Here is a 21055-nt window from a genome sequence, read left to right as displayed (position 1 = left end):
TAAAACTCAAATAAGTCAATCTTTTTTCTGTTTTATTTCCATAGCATTCAGCTTTCACATCCATAACTGACAACTGAGAAAATGAGTGTGTGGGAAAGACTGATCTTCGTTTGGAGTGTTACCTCCTTGCCCTTGAATACTTTGTCGAGAGCCTTCATTGAAGAGCAACCAAGTGCTAGTCTGCGGAGTATTTCCACCCTGCTAGTTGCTTCTTTGTTTACAAAAGAGCCCAGGAGATTGAAATCCTTTACAGCTTCTATTCTGTTGCCTTCAAGCTCAAAATCTTCATCATTTTCCGTGTTCATGATCTTCGTTTTGTTTATGTTCAGTTCTAATCCCATGTTACGACTTTCAGCTTTGACTTTTCTCAGTAGATACAGCATGTCTTCTTTGCTGCTTGTGATGAGCGCTGTATCATCTGCATAGAGCAAGTTGTTTATATATCGGCCACCAAATTTGAAACAGACAATCTCTACTTCCAAATTTGCTTTTCTGAAGATGGTTTCACCATATAGGTTGAACAGATAAGGTGACAAGTTGTATCCTTGCTTGACACCACATTTCATTGGAAGCCAATCAGTGTTACCAAATTCAGTTCTCACTGCAGCTTCTTGATTTTCATATAGGCTCTCTGTCAGCTGAGCTATGTGTTTCGGTATTCTCATGTGTACTAGAGCTCTCAATAGTTTATTGTGATCCACATAATCAAAAGCTTTGCTGTAGTCGATGAAGCAAAGGTATAGGGAGGGGTTTTTGGTATTCTTTGCTCTTCTCCAATATCATAGAAACATGATGGCAGATAAAGGTCAAATGGCCCATCTAGTCTGCCCATCCACAGTAACTATGATCTCTTCCTCTCTCTAAGACACAGTCTCTGTCTCCACCACCTCTTCTGGGAGATTGCTCCATGCATCTACCACCCTTTCTGTAAAAAAGTATTTACTTATATTACTCCTAAGTCTATTACCTCTTAACTTCATGCTATGCCCTCTCATTCCAGAGCTTCCTTTGAAATGAGAGACTCGACTCATGCGCATTTACATCACATAGGTATTTAAATGTCTCTATCAAATCTCTCCTCTCCTGCCTTTCCTCCAAAATATACAGATTGAGATCTTTAACTCCCTATTTTACTAAGGTGCACTAGCTGATTTAGCATGCGCTAATCGATTTAGCGCAGCTAAACGCTAATGCATCCATAGACTATAATAGATGTGTTAGCGTTTAGCCACGCTAAATCGATTAGCGTGCACTAAAAAAGTTAGCGTGTGCTAAATCGGCTAACGCACCTTAGTAAAAGGACCCATAAGTCTGTCCCTATACTCCTTATGATGAAGACCACGCACCATTTTAGTAGCCTTCCTCTGGACCAACTCCATCCTTTTTATGTTTTTGAAAGTGCGGCCTCCAGAATTGTACACAATATTCTAAATGAGGTCTCACCAGAGTCTTATACAGGGGCATCAATATCTCCTGTTTCCTACTGGCCACAACTCTTCCAACGCATCCTAGCATCCTTCTAGCTTTTGCTGTCACCTTTTCAACCTGTTTGGTCACCTTAAGATCATACATACAATTACACCCAAGTCCCACTCTTCTGTTGTGCACTTAAGTTCTTCACCCCCTAAAATGTACTGTTCCCTCAGGTTTTTGCAGCCCAAATGCATGACCTTTTATTTCTTAGCATTAAATTTTAGCTGCCAAATTTCAGACCATTCTTTGACCTTTTCTGAAACCAGCTCAACATATGACTGGAGCCTTCGTTGTATTATTTTCAGCAATATTTTGCTGGCGTTTGGAATTAATGCAATTGCTCTGTAGTTGTTACAGTCTGTAGTTGTTACAGTCCAGAATGAGGTCAGACTTATCTTATGGAAAGGCAATATCCGCAGATGACACTCCTTTCTGGAGTGGCTCAACACATGTGATTGCAATCTTAAGTTCAAAATGGAATTTCATGAACACCATATTGCATTCCTCAACATCATGATCTCTAAAGACCGTTATAGTTTCCGTACTATCATTTACAAAAAGCCTACTGATAAAAATAATTATTTGAACTACTCAAGCTTTCACCAGAAACCACTTAAGAGAAATCTTCCCTATAGTCAATTTCTAAGGTTTAAAAGATTATGTACCACATCAGAGGAGTTTGAAAAACAAGCCCCTGTCATGGCCCATAGATTTGCCAATGCTCCAAATTACAACATCGTGAAGATTTACTTCAAACTGGAAATAAGACATTACATTACATTAGTGATTTCTATTCCGCCAATACCTTGCGGTTTAAGGCGAATTATATAAGTTATCAGAGTTTACATAAAAGTTTACATGAATAGCATAAGAGATGACATAAGAGTTACATAAGAATTACCAAAGAGTTATCGAGATCTTAAGGTGATAAGTGTTGGGTAGTAAGAATTACTAGAGTTGTCGAGATCTTAAGGTGGTAAGTGTTGGGTAAATAGAGGCATTTTAGCATTAGTTGGGTAGTTAGAAGCATAATTAGAGTATATTAAGGATGTAGAGTGGGTAGGTGGGGTTAGGTAGGAACTGGTTGTATTAGATAGGTTTTATGTATTTTTTGAAGAGTAGGGTTTTAATATCTTTCCTGAAGGTTTTGTAGTCTGTGGTTGATGATAACAGAATGGTGATTTGTCTGACCAGTTTATCTGCTTTGGTGGCTATTAGGTTGTCATATAGTTTTTTTCATTTGACATTTTTGGAAGGTGGGTGTGTGAAAAGTGAGTGGGTTTGGTGATACAATGGACAGAGACCAAGATGGTGGATGGACGGCTGGGCTGAGCGCTTCGCTGCTGAGTGCTCGTCTACTATTGTCCTTTTCCTACTAAACAACTGACCTGCAGTAATGCCAAAGCGGAGGGGCCGTAGTGCCTTTGGAGCCTCACTGCATTTAGTCGCGGCAGCATAGATGAACTTCTGTGCCGAATGCAGGATGTCACAGGGGCGTCGGCATGCCTGCAGGAGACACACCGCGGCGAGATGGAGGCGTTCTCCATGGGCCTGGAAACCATCTTGAGCCCCGATGCCAGAGTGCCTCCTCCTCCTCCTCCTCCTCAGATAGTCAGCTCCCTGCGGGTGGAGGAACCATTGGAAGGTGGTGAGGGACTCTCCCCAGAGGCCATTGGGAATAAAGAGGGGAGCATGGAGTTGGATCTCCTGCCTTTACAGGGGATTCCGTTGGAACCTGAGGATTTGTCATCGCCGCGGTCTGCCCATGAGCAGGAGAGCCACAGTCAGGAGGGGACACCGGTTGGTGAGAGTTTTGCTCTTAAAGGACCTCTTTCTACATTAAAGAAACCTCAAGAAATAACTCTAGAGGCAATTTGGGACTTTGTAGCGGATCTAGCTAAATCAATTAAGCCCCAACTGTCTCAGTTGGAGCATAAGATTTATATCCAAGAAAATGAAATTAAGAATATTAAAGTTGACTTGCAAGATTTAAAAAGCTCAACATTGAATTCTTCCCAGGAAATGAAAGTTTCTAAACAAATTACTGAAACACTGGTGAGAGATAATATCAATTTAAGGAGAAAATTGGAGTCTCTAGAAAACTTTTCCCGTAATAACAATCTTAGATTAATTAATTTTCCCAGGGTTGCGGCTGTAACTCCTAAAGACATGTTAAAATGTTACTTGAAAGAAGTCTTAGAAATCAATGAGGAACTACTGCCGCCATTCACTCAAGTGTATTACTTACCTATTAAAAGGGAAGAAAAATTAAAGGAAGATGATCAACAATTGCTTAATATTTCTACGGTCTTGGAGCTTTCAGATCGGGAAGTAGCAATACCAGCAACACTTCTTCTAACAGTTGCTTTAGCACCTGATAAGAATTGGTTATTGAGACTTTTCTTTAAAAATAAACAGAAAGAATTTCTTGGGTATAAGATACCCAAGATCTGTCACGAGATACACAAAAACGCCGACATGAATTTTTGTTGTCAAACCCAGGAGTTATTGCTCTTGAGGCAACCTTTTTTCTTCGTCACCCATGTAAATGTGTGATATTGCATCAAATGCAAAAATATGTATTCTTTGATCCTACCCAACTCACAACCTTCTTGTCAATGGCTTCCCTGAAAAAAGGAGGGGGAATATGAGCACTTTTTGATTGTTTGATCACCTTTCTCAGCCTATACAATCTTTAGTCTTTAGTTGTTTATTTTGTAATTTCATATTATACATTCTCGCTGATTCTACATCTTGGTATCTTTATCTTTGAGGACTTGAGTTAAAGTTAAGCTGTATACATATACAGTGGTACCTTGGATTACGAGCATAATCCGTTCCAGGAGCATGCTCGTAATCCAAAATGCTCGTATATCAAAGCAAGTTTCCCCATAGGAAGTAAGGGAAACTTGCTTTGATATGTTACCACCCCAAACCTTTCCCCCCCCCCCACGAGAACCGGCATTGCTCCCCCCTAAGGCCCCCCCCCGCGAACGGGCACTCTCCCCCCCACAATCCGGCACCCCCCCCGCCGCCATCGGGCACCCCCCGCCGCTACCTGAGATCCCCCAACCCACCCGAACCCTCTTCTTACTTCCCTCCGCATCGGCATCGCCGGCATCAGCATGTCCTGTGGCCGAAAATCTTCTTCCTGTGCCGGGCCTTGAGCATGCTCAGATGCTCAAGGCCCAGCAGACGAGGAGTCCGATCTTCTAGAGTGCCCAGATGAGGGTAAGAAGTGGCGGGGGGGTGCCCAATTATGTTGGGGGGGGATGTTGGATCGTGTCGGGGGGGGGTGCCAATCGTGTCGGGGGGGTCGGATCGTGTCAGGGGGGTGCCGGTTCGAGGCAGGGGGGGGTCGGATCGCAGGGGGGGCCTTCGAGGGGAGCAATGCCGGTTCTCGGGGGGGGGGAACGCATCAAAGCGAGTTTCCATTATTTCCTATGGGGAAACTCGCTTTGATAAACGAGCATTTTGGATTACGAGCCTGCTCCTGGAACGGATTATACTCGTAATCCAAGGTACTACTGTACTTTCTCTTTAAAGATTGGTGCAAAGATTGTACTTTGTAACAATGCAAGGAGTTTAAAAACAGGCATGTAGTAGCCCCTCCTATTGTTTTTTCCTTAATTGTTCTCTTTTACTTTGACTATTGTAGTTCTTGCTTTTTTACCTTTTGTTCCTGTTTGTCTTTGTTTTTAAAAGTCTTCAAAAGTTATTAAAAGTTACAGTTTGGTGACGCAATGTCAGCTTAAACTTGTATTTTAGCTAAAGTATGTTTTATGTTTTTATGAATTTGTACACTGCCTAGAAGGCTGATTGGGCGGTATAAAAATTTTAAATAAGCTTGAAATAAACTTTATGACACAATACTTGCATCAGCAATATAAGGCACAGGGAATGAGGGGGTGGGGACTGCTCTATATGCAAGACATTTGGATTCTAGATTTCGCTTATGCCTTTTCACTAGTAGTTCAAAGTGATTTGCATTCAGGTACATTAAGTATTTTCCTGATCAAGAGGGCTTACAAACTAAGTGGCCCTTTTAATAAAGCTTAGTGCATGCTAACAGAATTAGCACATGGTAATACCTATGAGCTTTTTAGCATTTACCCCCCTTTTTACAAAAACAGCATGGTTTTTAGCACCGGCCATGGCAGTAACAACTCCGACACTCATAGAATTCTATGAGTGTCAGAGCTGTTACCGCTACAGCAGGGGTGCCCACACTTTAAGGGCTTGCGAGCTACTTTTATAATGACTAAATCAAAATGATCTACCAACAATAAAATTAAAAAAAAAACACAAAGCACACTGAAAGGCAGAGAAAATGTTAATTATTCATATTCCGGGTTTTTTCAAAGAGGTCACGGCAGATGACTCTATGCAATGCCACCTCAGTAACAAAATACAAAAATAGACAAATACACCCCCTCCTTTTTTACTAAACCACAATAGTAGGTTTTAGCACAGGGAGTTACGCTGAATGCCTCGTGCTGCTCTCAATGCTCATAGGCTCCCTGCGCTAAAAAGTACTGTTACTTACTGTAACAGGTGTTATCCAGGGACAGCAGGCATATATTCTCACATGTGGGTGACGTCATCTACGGAGCCCCGATGCGGACAGCTTTTTCAAGCAAACTTGATTGAAGATTTTAAGTTTGCTCTGCTCTCCACGCATGCGTGCCTTCCTGCTCCACTAGAGGGCGCATCTCCCCCTCGTGGTCTCCAGTTCACTTAACCAGCAAAGAAGCCAACCTCGGTGAGGCGGGCGGGTTGTGAGAATATATGCCTGCTGTCCCTGGATAACACCTGTTACGGTAAGTAACTGTGCTTTATCCCAGGACAAGCAGGCATGATATTCTCACATGTGGGTGACCTCCAAGCTAACTGAAAAGGGATGGAGGGAAGTTGGCAATTTAAGCAAATAGATTACGCAATACCGATTGGCCAAAACGGCCATCGCTCCTGGACAATGTATCCAGGCAGTAGTGGGAGGTGAAAGTATGAACCGAAGACCACGTGGCAGCCTTGCAGATTTCCTCAATGGGTGTGGAACGGAGGAAAGCTACGGAGGTTGCCATCACTCGGACTTTATGTCCCGTTACTCGACCATGCAGCGCGAGACCAGCCTGAGCGTAGCAAAAAGAAATGCAAGCAGCCAACCAGTTGGACAAGGTGCGCTTGGAAACTGGGCGACCCAGCCGATTAGGGTCGAAGGACAAAAACAATTGTGGGACTGTCCGATGAGACTGAGTGCGTTGGAGGTAGAAGGCCAACGCTCTCTTACAGTCAAGCGTGTGCAGCGCCGTCTCTCCGGGGTGAGAGTGGGGCTTGGGGAAAAATACTGGCAAGACGATGGACTGGTTGAGATGAAAATCAGACACCACTTTAGGCAAGAACTTAGGGTTAGTGCGTAGGACCACCTTGTCGTGATGGAATACAGTGAAAGGTGGGTCCGCCACCAGAGCCTGTAGCTCGCTAACCCGCCGAGCGGAAGTGAGTGCGAGTAGGAAGATCACCTTCCAAGTGAGGAATTTCAGATGGCATTTGTCTAACGGCTCAAATGGGGGTTTCATGAGTTGAGCCAGCACCACATTAAGGTCCCAAACCACCGGGGGAGGTTTGAGAGGAGGGTGGACATTCAAAAGACCTTTCATGAAATGAGAAACTAAGGGATGGAGTGAAAGGGCTTTTCCTTCCAGGGGTTGATGGAAGGCAGCAATTGCACTAAGATGTACCCGAATGGAGTTGGTCTTCAGGCCGGAGTGAGAAAGATGGAGCAAATACTCCAGGACCAAGGGGACCGGGACCGACACCGGGTCCTGGTCATGTGAGGAGCACCAGGACGAGAATCTGGTCCACTTTTGGGAATAGCAGGTTCTAGTCGAGGCCTTCCTCGAGGCTTCCAGTATTTCCTTGACTGATTGCGACACAGGGAGAGAAGTCAGGGGGAGAGAAACCAAGCATTCAGATGAAGAGACTGAAGATTTGGATGCAACAGCGAACCCTGGCTCTGCGATAGCAGAGAGGGAAACAGAGGCAGAGGCAGTGGATCTCTGGTACTGAGTTGAAGTAGAAGGGAAAACCAAGGCTGGCATGGCCACCGAGGAGCAATCAAGATCATAGTGGCTCGCACTGGTTTGAGATGGACCAGCGTCCGCAGAATCAGAGGAAAAGGCGGAAACGCGTATAGAAACCTTCCCTCCCAATCTAGGAGGAAGGTGTCGGCCTCGAGGCGGTCCGGGGAGTACATCCGGGAGCAGAATTGAGGGAGTTTGTGGTTGAGGGGGGAGGTGAACAGATCTATCTGAGGAGTCCCCCACTTCTCGAACACCTGTCGTAAGGTTTGGGCGTGCAGCGACCACTCGTGTGGCTGGAGGAGGCGGCTGAGTCTGTCTGCCAGACAGTTCCGCTCTCCTTGTATGTACACCGCTCGAAGGAAGATGTTGTTGGAGATTGCCCACTTCCAGAGACACAGGGCTTCCTAACAGAGGGCCCGAGACCCCGTCCCCCCTTGCTTGTTTACGTAGTACATTGCTACCTGGTTGTCGGTTCGGACGAGAACCACCCGGTCATGGAGCAGATGTTGAAAAGCCACAGCAGCGAGATAGATGGCCCGAAGCTCCAGCACGTTGATGTGGCAGAGGCAGTCCTCTGTTGACCACATCCCCTGAGTGCGTAGGCCATCCAGGTGGGCTCCCCAAGCATACTCCGACGAATCCGTGGTGAGTACCTTGCTGTGTGGAGGGGCGAGAAAAAGTAAACCTTTGGACAGATTTGAAGAGTCGGCCCACCAGAGGAGCAATCGTTGCAAGGAAGGAGTCACTGTCACGGGACGGTCGATTGGGTCCCGGTCCTGACGCCATTGGGAGGCCAGGGTCCATTTGGGAGTCCTCAGGTGGAGGCAGGCGAAGGGTATGACGTGGACGGTAGAGGCCATGTGGCCCAGAAGAGTCATCATCTGCCGAGCTGATACGGAGGTCAGCAGCGAAATCCTTCGACTCAGACTTATTAACGCCTCTTGACATGGAGGGGGGGAGGAAGGAGCGGAGGCGAACCGTATCCAGCACGGCCCCGATGAACTGTAAGGACTGAGAGGGGCGCAGCTGGGATTTTAAGAAGTTTACCTCGAACCCCAGACCTTGAAGGTAAATAATAGTCTGTCGGGTCGCTGAGATAACCCCCTCCCTGGGCAGGGCTTTGATCAGCCAGTCGTCCAGGTAGGGGAATACCTGGAGGCCCTGAGAGCGTAAGGCAGCTACGACCACCACGAGGCACTTCGTGAAGACTCGGGGTGACGACGCCAGGCCAAAGGGGAGGACTTGGTATTGTAGGTGTAGGTCCCCCACCTGAAAGCGCAGGAACTTGCGGTGAGCGGGGTGCACTGGAACATGTGTGTAGGCTTCCTTCAGATTGAGGGAGCAGAGCCAATCTCCCTCGTCGATGAGAGGGTAGAGAATCGGTAGGGAAAGCATCCGGAACTTTTCCCGCACCAGAAATTTGTTGAGTCGCCTCAAGTCTAGAATTGGGCGCAGGTCTCCCGTCTTCTTCGGTACCAGGAAGTAACGGGAGTAGAACCCTTTCCCCCGTTGGTCGGGGGAACCACCTCCACTGCCCGTAGGCGAAGCAGTTCTCGAGCTTCTGAGAGAAGGAGGGGTAACTGAGTTTGGTTGGGAGGGCACACCCTTGGAGGATTGTCTGGAGGGTTTTCCCGAAAGTTGAGAGAGTATCCTGATGAGATCACGCCAAGGACCCATGCATCCGACGTGACTTGTTCCCAGCGCGGGTAGAAGGCTCTGAGGCGTCCCCCGATGGGAAGGAGGCCAGGGGCTGTGGCGGAGGGGGCCAGCCCCCATCCGCTTATCCCGTCAAAAAGACGGGGATGGTTTGGCTGTCGCAGGCGGCTGGGACTTGGGCGGAGCCCGATGGTGAGCTTGCGGGCGTCGGGGTGGAGGCCGTGAGAAGGCAGGGGTAGATTTTTGAGGGTAGCGGTGTGGAGGGGCCCTGAACGGCCTGGACGCTGGCAGTTTCGGCTTTTGCCGAACGAGGGAGGCAAAAGAGCGTTCGTGTTCCGAAAGGCGTTTCGTAGCTGCCTCGATAGTGTCATCAAAAAGTTCTTTGCCCACGCAGGGGAGGTTAGCCAACCGGTCCTGTAAGTTGGGGTCCATATCGATGAGGCGTAACCAGGCTAGGCGGTGCATGGCGATAGCGAAGGCTGCCACTCTGGTTGAAAGTTCGAAGCCATCATAGGCCGCGTGAAATAAATGGAGGCGTAGGTTGGAGAAAATCTCCAGGAGCAGGTTAAAGGCTCCTTGGCGTGAGGCCGGCAGGTCGGTCGCAAAGGCTCCCAACAGTCCAATGAGATGTTTCAAGTAGGACGTGAAGGTGAAAGTGTAACTTTGTACCCTAGAGGCCATCATAGAGTTCTGGTACAGTCTTCTGCCGAACTTGTCAAGGGTCCGACCCTCTCGACCTGGGGGGACCGCCGCTGAGACCCGGGAGGGGTGAGCCTTTTTCAGGGAAGATTCTACCAACAGCGACTGGTGGGAGAGCTGTGGTTGCTCAAACCCGGGGTATGGTACTGTACGGTACTTGGACTCCATTTTGGAGGGGACAGCTGTTACCATATAGGGGGTCTCCAGATTCCTGAAGAAAGCCTGTTGGAGTACCGGATTGGGCGGTAAGCGAAGGGACTCTCTGGGCGGTGACGGCAAATCCAGCTCCGCCAGGTACTCTTTAGAGTATCTTGAGTCGGACTGGAGGTCTAAGTCCAGAGCGTGGCCCATGTCCTGGACAAAGCGAGTGAAGGAGGGGCGGGACGTTCCCGGGGCCCCGTGTGGGGACGGTGAACGAGACCTCCGTCGGGCGGAGAAGGACGAGTATCGAGGTTCATGCTCCGACCCGCGCTCTGAGACCGGGGAAACACTGTGGCAGTGTTCCGGGGTCGAGGACCTACGTCGTCTCGAGGAGCCCCTCGGAGACGATGCTGGGGTACGGGGTACCGATCGATGTCGAATCGGTGACCTCGACCCGGACTCCTTCGGCGAAAGCCTGGGACCTTGGCTCGGAGCCCCGGTCCGAGGGGGAGTTAGGAGGATGTGAACGTTGGAGAGTGATAACTCAGTCACCTTCAGCGGTCCTGTACGGGGCGTCGGTGAACAGCCTCGTAGTGTGGGCGAACTCCGGGCCTTCTTAGAGGTACGGCGGTTTGAGGTTTCGGTCGTTTTAGCGCAACGCTTTGCCCCGCAGCGGTCCGTGGAGGGAGAGCGTTTCGGGCGCCTCGGCGAGGAATCCGAGGATGGAATGCGGCGAAGCTGGCGCACTTTGCCCCGAGGGGCTCGACGCGAGGCTCAGGCTGGTCCGGCGCACGCAAGGTCGAGGTCGGGGCCGGTTGTAGATGGTCCAGCGCAGCGGACAGCTCCGACGAGATCATCACCCAGAGCAGGTCCTGGAAAACGGGCACGGACAGCATCGAGGGCATGTCCGATGCCTCGGTGTACTCCACCGGGGGTGACCTCGTATCAGAGTATTCCCGTGTGGTGGAGGCACAGCCAGAAGGCTTGGAAGGCTTCGCCGGGGCTGAAAGCATGGGGCTTCCACCATGTGTCGCCGGTGTCCCCGAGGCTGGCTTCTTCGCTGGTGCGGAACCTGAAGAAGGAAGAGGAGACTTACCCGGAGCTGAGGCTTTTTGCTGTCCCGAGGTCTTCGGGGTCGAGTCTCGGGGTGGTGCCGAGGTATTCGGGGCCGAGGTCAAGGCCGAGGCCGGGGCCGACCTTGAGGCCGAGGTAGTGGGTTGGTCGGCAGTGAAAAGGTCCGCCATGTGGGCTTTTCTTCGACGGAGGGCCCGGTTCTGAAAAGTAGCGCACTGGGGGCAGGAGTCGATTGGATGGGCGGCCCCCAGGCAGAGGATGCACCGTCAATGCGGGTCTGTGATGGAAAGAAGCCGCTCGCACCGGGTGCACTTTTTAAAGCCGGTCAAAGGCCGGGACATAGAAAACGAAACTGGCTGCGGCCCAAGTAGCCACGCGGCCGCGGCTACCCGGAAGCCTCCAGGTCGGTCAAAATGAAGCAGGAACAGATAAATAAAAATCAGAAAAAATGCGCACAGCGAATAAATCAAGAAAACAAGAAAAATCGTGGTGCTAGAAGGCAGTTGGGGCAGAGCCTAAAAATACACGACTTCTAGGTTCAGCGGAAAAATTTGAACTGGAGACCACGAGGGGGAGATGCGCCCTCTAGTGGAGCAGGAAGGCACGCATGCGTGGAGCAGCAGAGCAAACTTAAAATCTTCAATCAAGTTTGCTTGAAAAAGCTGTCCGCATCGGGGCTCCGTAGATGACGTCACCCACATGTGAGAATATCATGCCTGCTTGTCCTGGGATAAAATGCTATTGCGGTTTAGTAAAAGGGAGCCATAGTGCAAAATATAGACAGCAGATATAAATTCTCAAAACCGACACATTTTGAAAACTAAATTGAAAATAAAATAATTTTTCCTACCTTTGCTGTTTGGTGATTTCATGAGTCTCTGGTTGCACTTTCTTCTTCTGACTGTGCATCCAATCTTTCTTCCTTTCTTTCAGCCTCCTGTATGTTTCCTCTCCTCCAGACCTCATTCTCTCCCCCAACTTTTTCTTTCTGTCTCCCTGTCTGCCCCCTTTCTTTCTTTCTCCGTGCCCTCCCCCAAGCCACTCGGTTTGCTGCCACCGCCATCGGGGAACAGCCCCCAAGCCACCGCCGTCCCAAGCTTTCCCTGCAGAAGCGTCGCGCTGACCAGCATTCCGCTCCCCGACGTCAATTCTGACGTAGGAGAGGAAGTTCCGGGCCAACAAGGCATTTCTCCTCATTCCATCCAGCCTGAGCCCCATCTCTCCTTGATCCAGCATTTCCCTTCTGTGTCTGTCAGAATTACCATTCCACCTATTTTCCAGCATCACCCTTCTTTGTGTCCATCTCACCTATATCCCTATCTCACCACTTTTTCAGAATCTTCATTTGTCTCTGTCCTTGTCTTTACCCCATGTTCACCATTTGCCCTTTCAATGTCTTTATCTCCCCCCCCCACACACTTTTTCAGCATTAGTTCTATGTCTCTATTTCACCTCCTCTTCATGTCCCCTCTGTATCTCTATCCTTATTCAGTAGGTCCTGCTTACCCTTTCTCTTCTTTGTGTCACTATCTCCATTTTCAGCTTTCGCCCCTTTTCCTTTGTTAATGCACCCTATAGCCAGAATCTTTCCACCCTCCCTACATTCCGGCCCAGCCCAGTATGAAATATTTCCTTTTGTTTCCCTCCCCTCTCTCATTCTCTCTCTCTTCTGCTCCCTCACCCACGAGTCCTGCATCTGGCCCTCTCCCTTCTACCTGCACCTGGCAAAACCCCCCTGCTCCGCGGCTCTCTTAAGCAACTCGTCAGCAGCGGTGATCAAGACAAGCTGCCGATATCGAGGCCTTCTCTCTACAAGTCCCGCCTTTGTGGAAAAAGGAAGTTGAAACAAGCGGGACTCGCAGAGGGTAGGCCCCGACGTCAGAAGCTTGTGTCGATCGCTGCTGCTGAGTTGCCGAAGAGAGCCGCGGAGTAGGGGGTGTGGCCGGAAGCAGGTAGATGGGAGAGGGCTGCTGGAAGAGGTAGAAGTTCCGGAGTATGACACCGACCCGGGCCAGGATGATTTCTTTTTCAGGCTGTTGCTGCTGCCGCCGTCACGCCACCACGCCCCCCCCCCCACCCCCACCCCCGAAATGACAAAAACAGCCTAATGCCCAGCGTCGGCGTCTTTGACGTCGGGGAGAGGAAGGCTGATAGGCCCGGTAGATCGGGACGGCAACACGAGTCTATCACAGAGCCCGGGATGGGCTCTGCGATCGACTCACGTTGCCTTCCTGAGCTACCGGTCTATCGCGATCGACGCGTTGGGCACCCCTGCGCTACAGCCAGGGTTAAAAACGTTGGTGCGGTTTTGTAAAAGGGGGGGGGGGGTTAGTGCTTGCTAATTTGTTAGCACACAATAAGCTTTAATAAAAGAGCACCTAAGTTTGTATCTGAAGCAATAGCGGGTTAAGTGATGTACAACTTGAGGCAGAGAGATTTGAAAACATGTGTGTTCTAAGAATCATAAGATTTGATATTTCTCACATCATCCACAATATATTTTGGAATCAAAATTTTAAAAATCCACAATGTCTTTCTTTGAAACAGAATCTTATGTTGCATATTTAGTGCAGCCAATCAGATTGGTTAGAATCTGAATATTCTGCTTTGCTTACAATTAGCTGAAAATCCCCAAGCGTTTGCCGGCAGTCCATGGTTTTGTCTGGAGGCACCTATTTTCCTTTCTAGAATAGGCTCCTAGCAGACACTCAGTAATAGAATTACCTCCTTAGTATGCTATTGGATGACATTAAGGTAGTGGCTTCCATACCTGTCTTGATAAGTTTTAGAAAACCCAGAATGAATATGCATGAAATAGATTTGCATACACTGAAGACATAATATATGCAAATGTATTTCATTTATCTTCATTGTGAGTATCCTGAAACTCTAACTGACTGGGGTCCACATGACTGGTTTGGAAAGCCCTGAGTGAAGGCCTTCAGCAAATCTTATGTATCAACATATTATAATATTAATAGCACGAAACAATTGAATCTCGTATAACATTGTTACCATTATAAAAACCTATTTCTGGAAATTTTTTTTTAATAAAAAAATAAACTATTAAATAAATCTTTATAATGCAAAGAGCTCTGAAATGGCTAGAAAATTAATCAGGCAGAGGTCCTCAGAAATATACCTAACACTGTTCACCAAGCAACAAGAAGGGCTTCCGCTCTTCCTTTCTATTCCATTTTCCTGAGGTTTATGGTCAATGGTATTTACTGAAGTTTGCCGTTTGAGTTGATATGCGAGTTACAGAAATTATGATTTATTTTAAAACCATAATACATTTTATTATTTTAAATTATCTCCCATCTCTGTCCTGTTGAAGATCCCACTTGTTCAACTTGTTAACACATCCGCCTGGTGTTACTAGAATAACCTATGCTCTTGCAGGCTCGAGATGAAGTCATCTCCATCTTAAAGGCTGAGAAAATTGATTTGGCTTTGCTGGAAGCACAGTATGGTTTTGTCACTCCAAAGAAGGTGCTGGAGGCACTACAACGAGATGCTATGCAAGCAAAAGTGCCTCAGTGGCAGGAAGATATTTATGAGAAGCCCTTAAGTGAGGTAGGTCTATGCACTATGGTATAAATGCAACATTCGTAAGTGTGTTCAAAACTCTGCAGCCCAATTATTGCTGTTTGCTTCATTTTGAACATATTATACCCTCTCTGATAGCCTTGCATTGGTTTGCCAGTCATATGGTGGGCACGATTGAAAGTGTTATATTTAAATCTTTGTGCATTGGCAAATGAAGCTGTTACATCCTATATTATTAAAAGGATTCTTTGCTGAATAAGCATTTATTCACATTTAAGGGGACTTCATCAAAGTGTGCTACTGTTAAGATGTGTTATTTTATCACAAGTCATGCTATTTCAGCACAGGGGCCCATTTTATCCAATGAGATCTTGTGCTAAAATAGCACAACTTGTGGTAAAATAACACATCTTAACAGTAGCACACATTGATGAATTCTCCCCCCCCCCTTAGTCTTTAATTTTCTCCCAATTTTGACTCTCTCTTCCTTTCCATTTAGCTCAAATATTATAAGGACAGTCCTTGGCCAGAGGACATGGCCCATAGTTGCTTCTGAGCCAGCTATACAGTACATACATTCCGAATCTGGCCACTAAGTAATGTTTTGCATGAAAGAAGAGCCTAGGGAAGCTGGGATTCAAATCCCCTGATGATTTTGAACTTGGACAATGGAGGAGTAACCTAATGGTTAGTGCAGTGGCCTGAAATCCAGGGGAACTGGGTTTATTCCCACTGCACCCCCTTGTGAATCTGGGCAACTCAGCATAGGAGATAAAGGGGAATGCAGACACATAAAACTTAAAGTTCTGGATGTCAAATATGCCTGAGGAGGGAGGATATGAGAAGTGGAAAGTCAGTGGTCTATGCTGAACAAAGCTATAAAAATAGTGATGGATCTTTATGTAAGGAAAGGAAAAGCAAGAGGTCATCAAACAAATTTCTGAAGGAATAAAAGCAAAGCAAGTGGCATTTATGAGTTACAGAGGAATGCAGAAAGAAAAGCATAAAACTCAAAGAAGTGGAGAAAGAAATATAGCTGGCAAAAGCAAAAAGAAATGACAAGATTTTTTTTCAGGGAGAAAGAGGAAGGCTAGAAATGGATTTTGTGAGACTGAAAATGGTTGAGAAATGATATGCAAAAAGTAATGAGGAAAAGATATATACAAAACAAATATTTCTGTTCTGTGCTCATGGAAGAAAATAATGGAGAAGAATCTGTCAGCTGTTAAAGGCATATATAGGAGAGCAGTAGGTATTGTACAGTTCACAGACAATATATGTTTATGAATATTTGGAAAAACCGAAAATGGGTAATCTAATCTAATCTTTAACTTATGGATTGCACTATGCCTACAACGGTTCAAGGCAATGTACAACGTAAGCGCCCATGTAGAACATGGAAAGTTTACAGTGATCGGTTAAAGACTGCTGAACAATACAAGAATGCTCATATAATAAAAAGTGGTCTTGTTCTTTTCAGCCAGTGTTAACAATTACATACTCTATAGCACAGGTGTCAAAGTTGGTCCTTGAGGGCTGCAATCCAGTCGGATTTTCAGAATTTCCCCAATGAATATGCATTAGCTCTATTAGCATACAATGAAAGCAGTGCATGCAAATAGATCTCATGCTTATTCATTGGGGAAATCGTGAAAACCCGACTGGATTACGACCCTCGAGGAGGGACTTTGACAAACTCTGCTCTATAGAGTTATGCAAGATATACTATACAGTGAGTTATTCAATATAATATGATATTTACAGTAATGACAGTTATTCAATATAGGCAGTTGCATAGTATGAGGATGTTGTTGTGCGGATTGGTCCTGACGTATTTTGGTATAGAAATGTTTTCAGTTTTCTTCTGAATTTTAGGTACCAGGATTCTTTTCTTGTGCCTGGTGGTAGAGTATTCCAGAGGCAACGTAAATGAACAATGAGTTGAAAATACATTTGGATTTGATTCCTCGGGTGAGGGGAGGATCATCTACGAGGTATTGAATATTCTGGTTGATGTGAAGCTCTGAGAGCATTAGAGTTAACACCTTCGATAAGTTTGCGTGACATATGTGAAACATGATGTAGGATATTTTGGAAAGATATTCTGGAAGTCATAGTTTGTGGTAGCAATCCGAAACAGCATCGAATTTCTTGAGCCTGAAGATAATTAGCCTGAAGATAATTTTTATTATTATATTTTGAATCAGCTGTAATCTGTGTAGTAGTTTGGAGCTTAGGCCTCTAGTTTTGATAGAATGAGCATTTGAACTAAGATAGCAAAGTGGTGTTCGTAAAAGAGAGGTCTGATAAGTCTCAGTTGTTTCATGCTGTAGAAGGGTTTTTCCCCCCATAGGTTAGAGATTTGTGAAGTATAAGAAAGAGTGGAGTCAAGGATAGCTCCAACTACTTTGGATGTTTTGAGCATTTTGAGGTTGGTTCCGGATGGTAGATTTATGGAGTTAGGGACAGTTTGTTGGGTGGTAGGAAATCAAAGTAATTTAGTTTTAGATATATTCAACTTGAGTTTGCTGTTGGTGGCCCAGGTGGAGATTTTGTTTATTCCATTTGAGATTTTCTTCTGAAATATTCGAGGCAATTGGATCTAACTGTATGAGTAGGAAGATATCATCTGCATAGGTCAGCAGTTGCTCTCCATTTTTGAACTTGATATTTACAAGTGAACTCATAAATAAGTTGAATAAGATTAGGGATAGTGGGGAACCTTGTGGGACACCACAGAATGATTTCCAGCTTTGGGAGAAGGTTTTCGTCTTTCCACACTATGTATTCTGTTTGTCAGGAATGAGTTGAACCAATCTAGAACTGGGCTTCCTATTCCGATTTTGTTAAATCTTGTCAGTAGTAAGTCATGGTCTATGGAGTTGAAGGCTGACAAGATGTCGAATTGAAGTAATATTGCTCGTTGTCCTTTGCATAGAATTTGCATGGTGTTGGTTGTTAATGTAAGAAGTAATAGTACTGTGTTGTGATGAATCTATATTGTGTTGGGTGAAGACAGGAGTGTTTATCAAGATAAACACTGAGTTGTTTACAAACTAGGGTTTCAAGCTGTTTTGTTAGTAGAGGGATTCCTGCAATTGGTCTGTAGCTGGATGTTATGGATAAGTCTGCATCATGTGTTTTGGGTAATGGAGTTTAGGCTATGTGACCCATTTGATGTGGCAAGCAAGTGGGGCCAAATGAATACATTCAAGTACATTGAAACATGATGGCAGATAAAGGCCAAATGACCCATCCAGTCTGTTCAAAGAGGTTCTGGTGTTGTCCTCTTAAAGATTTGTATAAAAGATCCTTAGAGACAGGGAAGATTCCATGGGACTAGAGAAGGGTGGTTGTGGTGCCTCCCCACAAAAATGGCAACAGAGAAGTGGGAAACTATACTTTTGTGGTAGGGAAAGTAATGAAGGTACAGCTGAAGGAAAGGATAGTAAAATTCCTGGAATCCAGTGGCTTACAAGATCCAAGGCAATATGGTTTTACCCAAAGGAAAATCATCTCCAAACAAATTTGATCGATTTCTTTACCTGGGTGACCAGAGATCTGGATTGAGAGCCCAAGTTAGATGTGGTCTACTTGGCCTTCAGCAATGTCTTTGAGAGAGTTCTTCAAAGGAGGCTTGTGAACAAATTAAACAGGCTGAACTTAGGATACAAAGTGGTGAACTAATTGATTGACAGTGAAATTCACGTGAAGGAAAGAAGGGTGAGTAAAAGAGTGCCCCAATGATCAGTATTGGAGCCGATTCTGTTCTATATATTTGTGAGTGACACTGCTGAAGGGTTAGAAGAGAAAGTTTGCCTTTTGCAGACAACATGAAGATTTGTAACAGAGTGGACATCCTGGAGGGAGTAGACAATATGAGAAATGATCTAAAAAGATTAGAAGTGTAGAGTGATGCATACAGTTGTACAAACAAAAAAGAGTTATATTTGTTAGAAGGTGAAAGGCTGATAAGCAAAGACTGGGAGAGGTTCCTTGGGGTGATAGTATCAAAGGATCCTAAGGCAATAAAATGTGACAAGACAGACAGTGGCATTAGCCAGCAGGATTCTAGGCTATATACAAAGAGGCATAACCACTGCTTGCCTTGGGATTAGTAGCATGGAATGTTGCTACTGTTTGGGTTTCTTAAAGGTACTTCTGACCTGGATTGGCCATTGTTGGAAACAGGATACTTGGCTAGATGGAACATTGGTTTGACCCAGTATAGCTATTCTTATGTTATGCTCTTAAGTTCTTAAGAAAGGAGGTGGGAATGCCTTTGTACAAGTTATTGTTGAGGTTTCATTTGGAGTTTTGTGTTCAATTTTGGAGGCTATATCTTTTTAAGGACATCAGAGGAAGGTGACAAAAATGATATGGAGCTTGTGCCAAAAGAGGTATGAGAAGAGACTTGACCTCAATATGTATACCCTAGAGCAGGGGTGCCCATAAGATCAATCGCGATCGACCAGTAGATCGCGAAGGCAACATGAGTCGATCGCAGAGCCCATCCCGGGCTCAGTGATAGACTTGTGTTGCCTTCGCATTCTACCTGCTTCCCGACACCGTAAACAGGACAGTAGAAGCGCCGGGACCACCAGCCTTCCCCCCTCCCCGACATCAATTCTGACGTCAGAGAGGAAGTTCCGGGCCAGAATTGACATCGGGGGGAGGAAGGCTTCTACTGTCCTGTTTACGGCGTCAGGAAGCAGGGAGAGCTCAGAACTCGGTAGCGGTGGCTTAGGGGCCTGTTCCCCGATGGCAGAGGGGCAGGGAGAAAGAAAGAAAGGGGGCAGGCAGGGAGACAGAAAGAAAGAAAGGGGCATGGAGAGAGAAAGACAGACAGAAAGAAAGGGGGGGCCGGGAGACAGAAAGAATGTCAGACAGAAAGAAAGAAGGGGGCAGGGAGAGAGGAAGAAAAAGTTGTGGGAGGGAATGAGGTCTGGAGGAGAGGAAGCACACATGAAGCTGAAAGAAGGGAAGAAATATTGGATGCACAGTCAAAAGAAGAAAGTGCAACCAAAGACTTATGAAATCATCAGACAACAAAGGTAGAAAAAATGATTTTATTTTCAATTTAGTGATCAATTGTGCCCGATTTGAGAATTTATATCTGCTGTCTATATTTTGTACTATGGCCCCCTTTTACTAAACCACAATAGTGGTTTTTAGCGCAGGGAGCCTATGAGCATCGAGAGCAGCATGGGGCATTCAGCGCCACTCCCTGCAATAAAAAACACTATCGCGGTTTAGTAAAAATGGAGGGGGTATATTTGTCTATTTTTGTATAGTTGTTAGTGAGATGACATTGCATAAAGTCAACTGCCTTGACCTCTTTGAAAAAACCCCGGAATATAAATAATTAACATTTTATCTGCGTACAGTGTGCCTTGTGTTTTTTTAAATTTTATTGTTGGTAGATCATTTTAACTTGATCATTTTAAAAGTAGCTCACAAGCCCAAAAAGTGTGGGCAACCCTGCCCTAGAGGAAAGAAGTGATAGGGGAGATATGATGCAGAAATTTAAATACTTAAAAGGTATTAGTATGCAAATCAATCTTTTTCTGAGACAGGGAAGTGATAGAACTAGGTTGTAGGGTGGAAGACTTAGGAGCAATATCAGAAAATAGTTTTTCACAGAAAGGGTAGTGGATACCTGGAATGCCCTGCCTCAGGAAGTTATGAAGATGAAAATTGTGATGGAATTCAAGAATGAGTAGAATAAATGCAAAGGATCACAATATAGAAGAAGAATGGAATCCAATTAAAGTTATATTTAAATGATCTCATAACTGGAGTGAGCTTTGACAGCAAATTCAGAGGTTAGGAAGTTAGACCAACGCTGGGCAGATTTCTATGGTATGGGTCCCATAAATGGCATAAACAGATCAGGATCAAGGCTGGACTGGGTTTTGATGGCAACTCCAGTTGTTGGGAAATAGTACCAATTTCTATGGTCTGTGCCCCAAAATTGGCAGGGAGAGATAGAGGTTAGTTATACCAATTGTTAGTTATAATGAAGTGGAACCTGTGCAGAATTTCAGATTAAATTCTGACCACCTTGTTGAGTAGACTGGATGGACCATGTAGGTCTTTATCTGCCAACATTCACTATGCAACTTTTACAGTGCATTTGGTTTTATAACTTAGAAATCTAAACCCAGATTTCTCACTCTGGGTGCTTAGCTCTGGTACAACAAATAAACTTGAAATCAATTGAAGAAAAAAGTTAAAAAGAAAGCAATTTCCAAGCAAACTATCTTTTTCCACTTTTTAGAAGCTGCCAGATTACATTCCATCCCTTGATGATTTATGCTATCTTCCTAAATCTGTTCTACAAGTGAACCCTGTCTGTAGCAGATTATGGTTAGGGATTT

At 45.7% G+C, this 21055-nt stretch overlaps 2 protein-coding genes across 9 annotated transcripts in view; one reads left to right on the top strand and one right to left on the bottom strand.

Annotated features, from left to right (window-relative positions):
• CMSS1 (cms1 ribosomal small subunit homolog) overlaps nucleotides 1-21055 on the bottom strand; it is a 556569-nt gene that overhangs the window by 246387 nt on the left and 289127 nt on the right. The window lies entirely within an intron of this gene.
• FILIP1L (filamin A interacting protein 1 like) overlaps nucleotides 1-21055 on the top strand; it is a 410054-nt gene that overhangs the window by 180531 nt on the left and 208468 nt on the right. The window contains exon 3 of one of the 2 annotated variants that reach the window (XM_033940862.1): nucleotides 14529-14702. The exons of the other annotated variant lie outside the window; for it this stretch is intronic. Within the exon in view, the coding sequence (XP_033796753.1) occupies nucleotides 14529-14702 (174 nt within the window). The remainder of the gene's footprint in view (nucleotides 1-14528; nucleotides 14703-21055) is intronic. 2 annotated transcript variants of the gene reach the window in all.

The sequence above is a fragment of the Geotrypetes seraphini genome, chromosome 4 (genome assembly GCF_902459505.1).
Source record: "Geotrypetes seraphini chromosome 4, aGeoSer1.1, whole genome shotgun sequence".
Lineage (NCBI taxonomy): Eukaryota > Metazoa > Chordata > Amphibia > Gymnophiona > Dermophiidae > Geotrypetes > Geotrypetes seraphini.
This window is presented reverse-complemented; position numbering and strand designations above follow the sequence as displayed.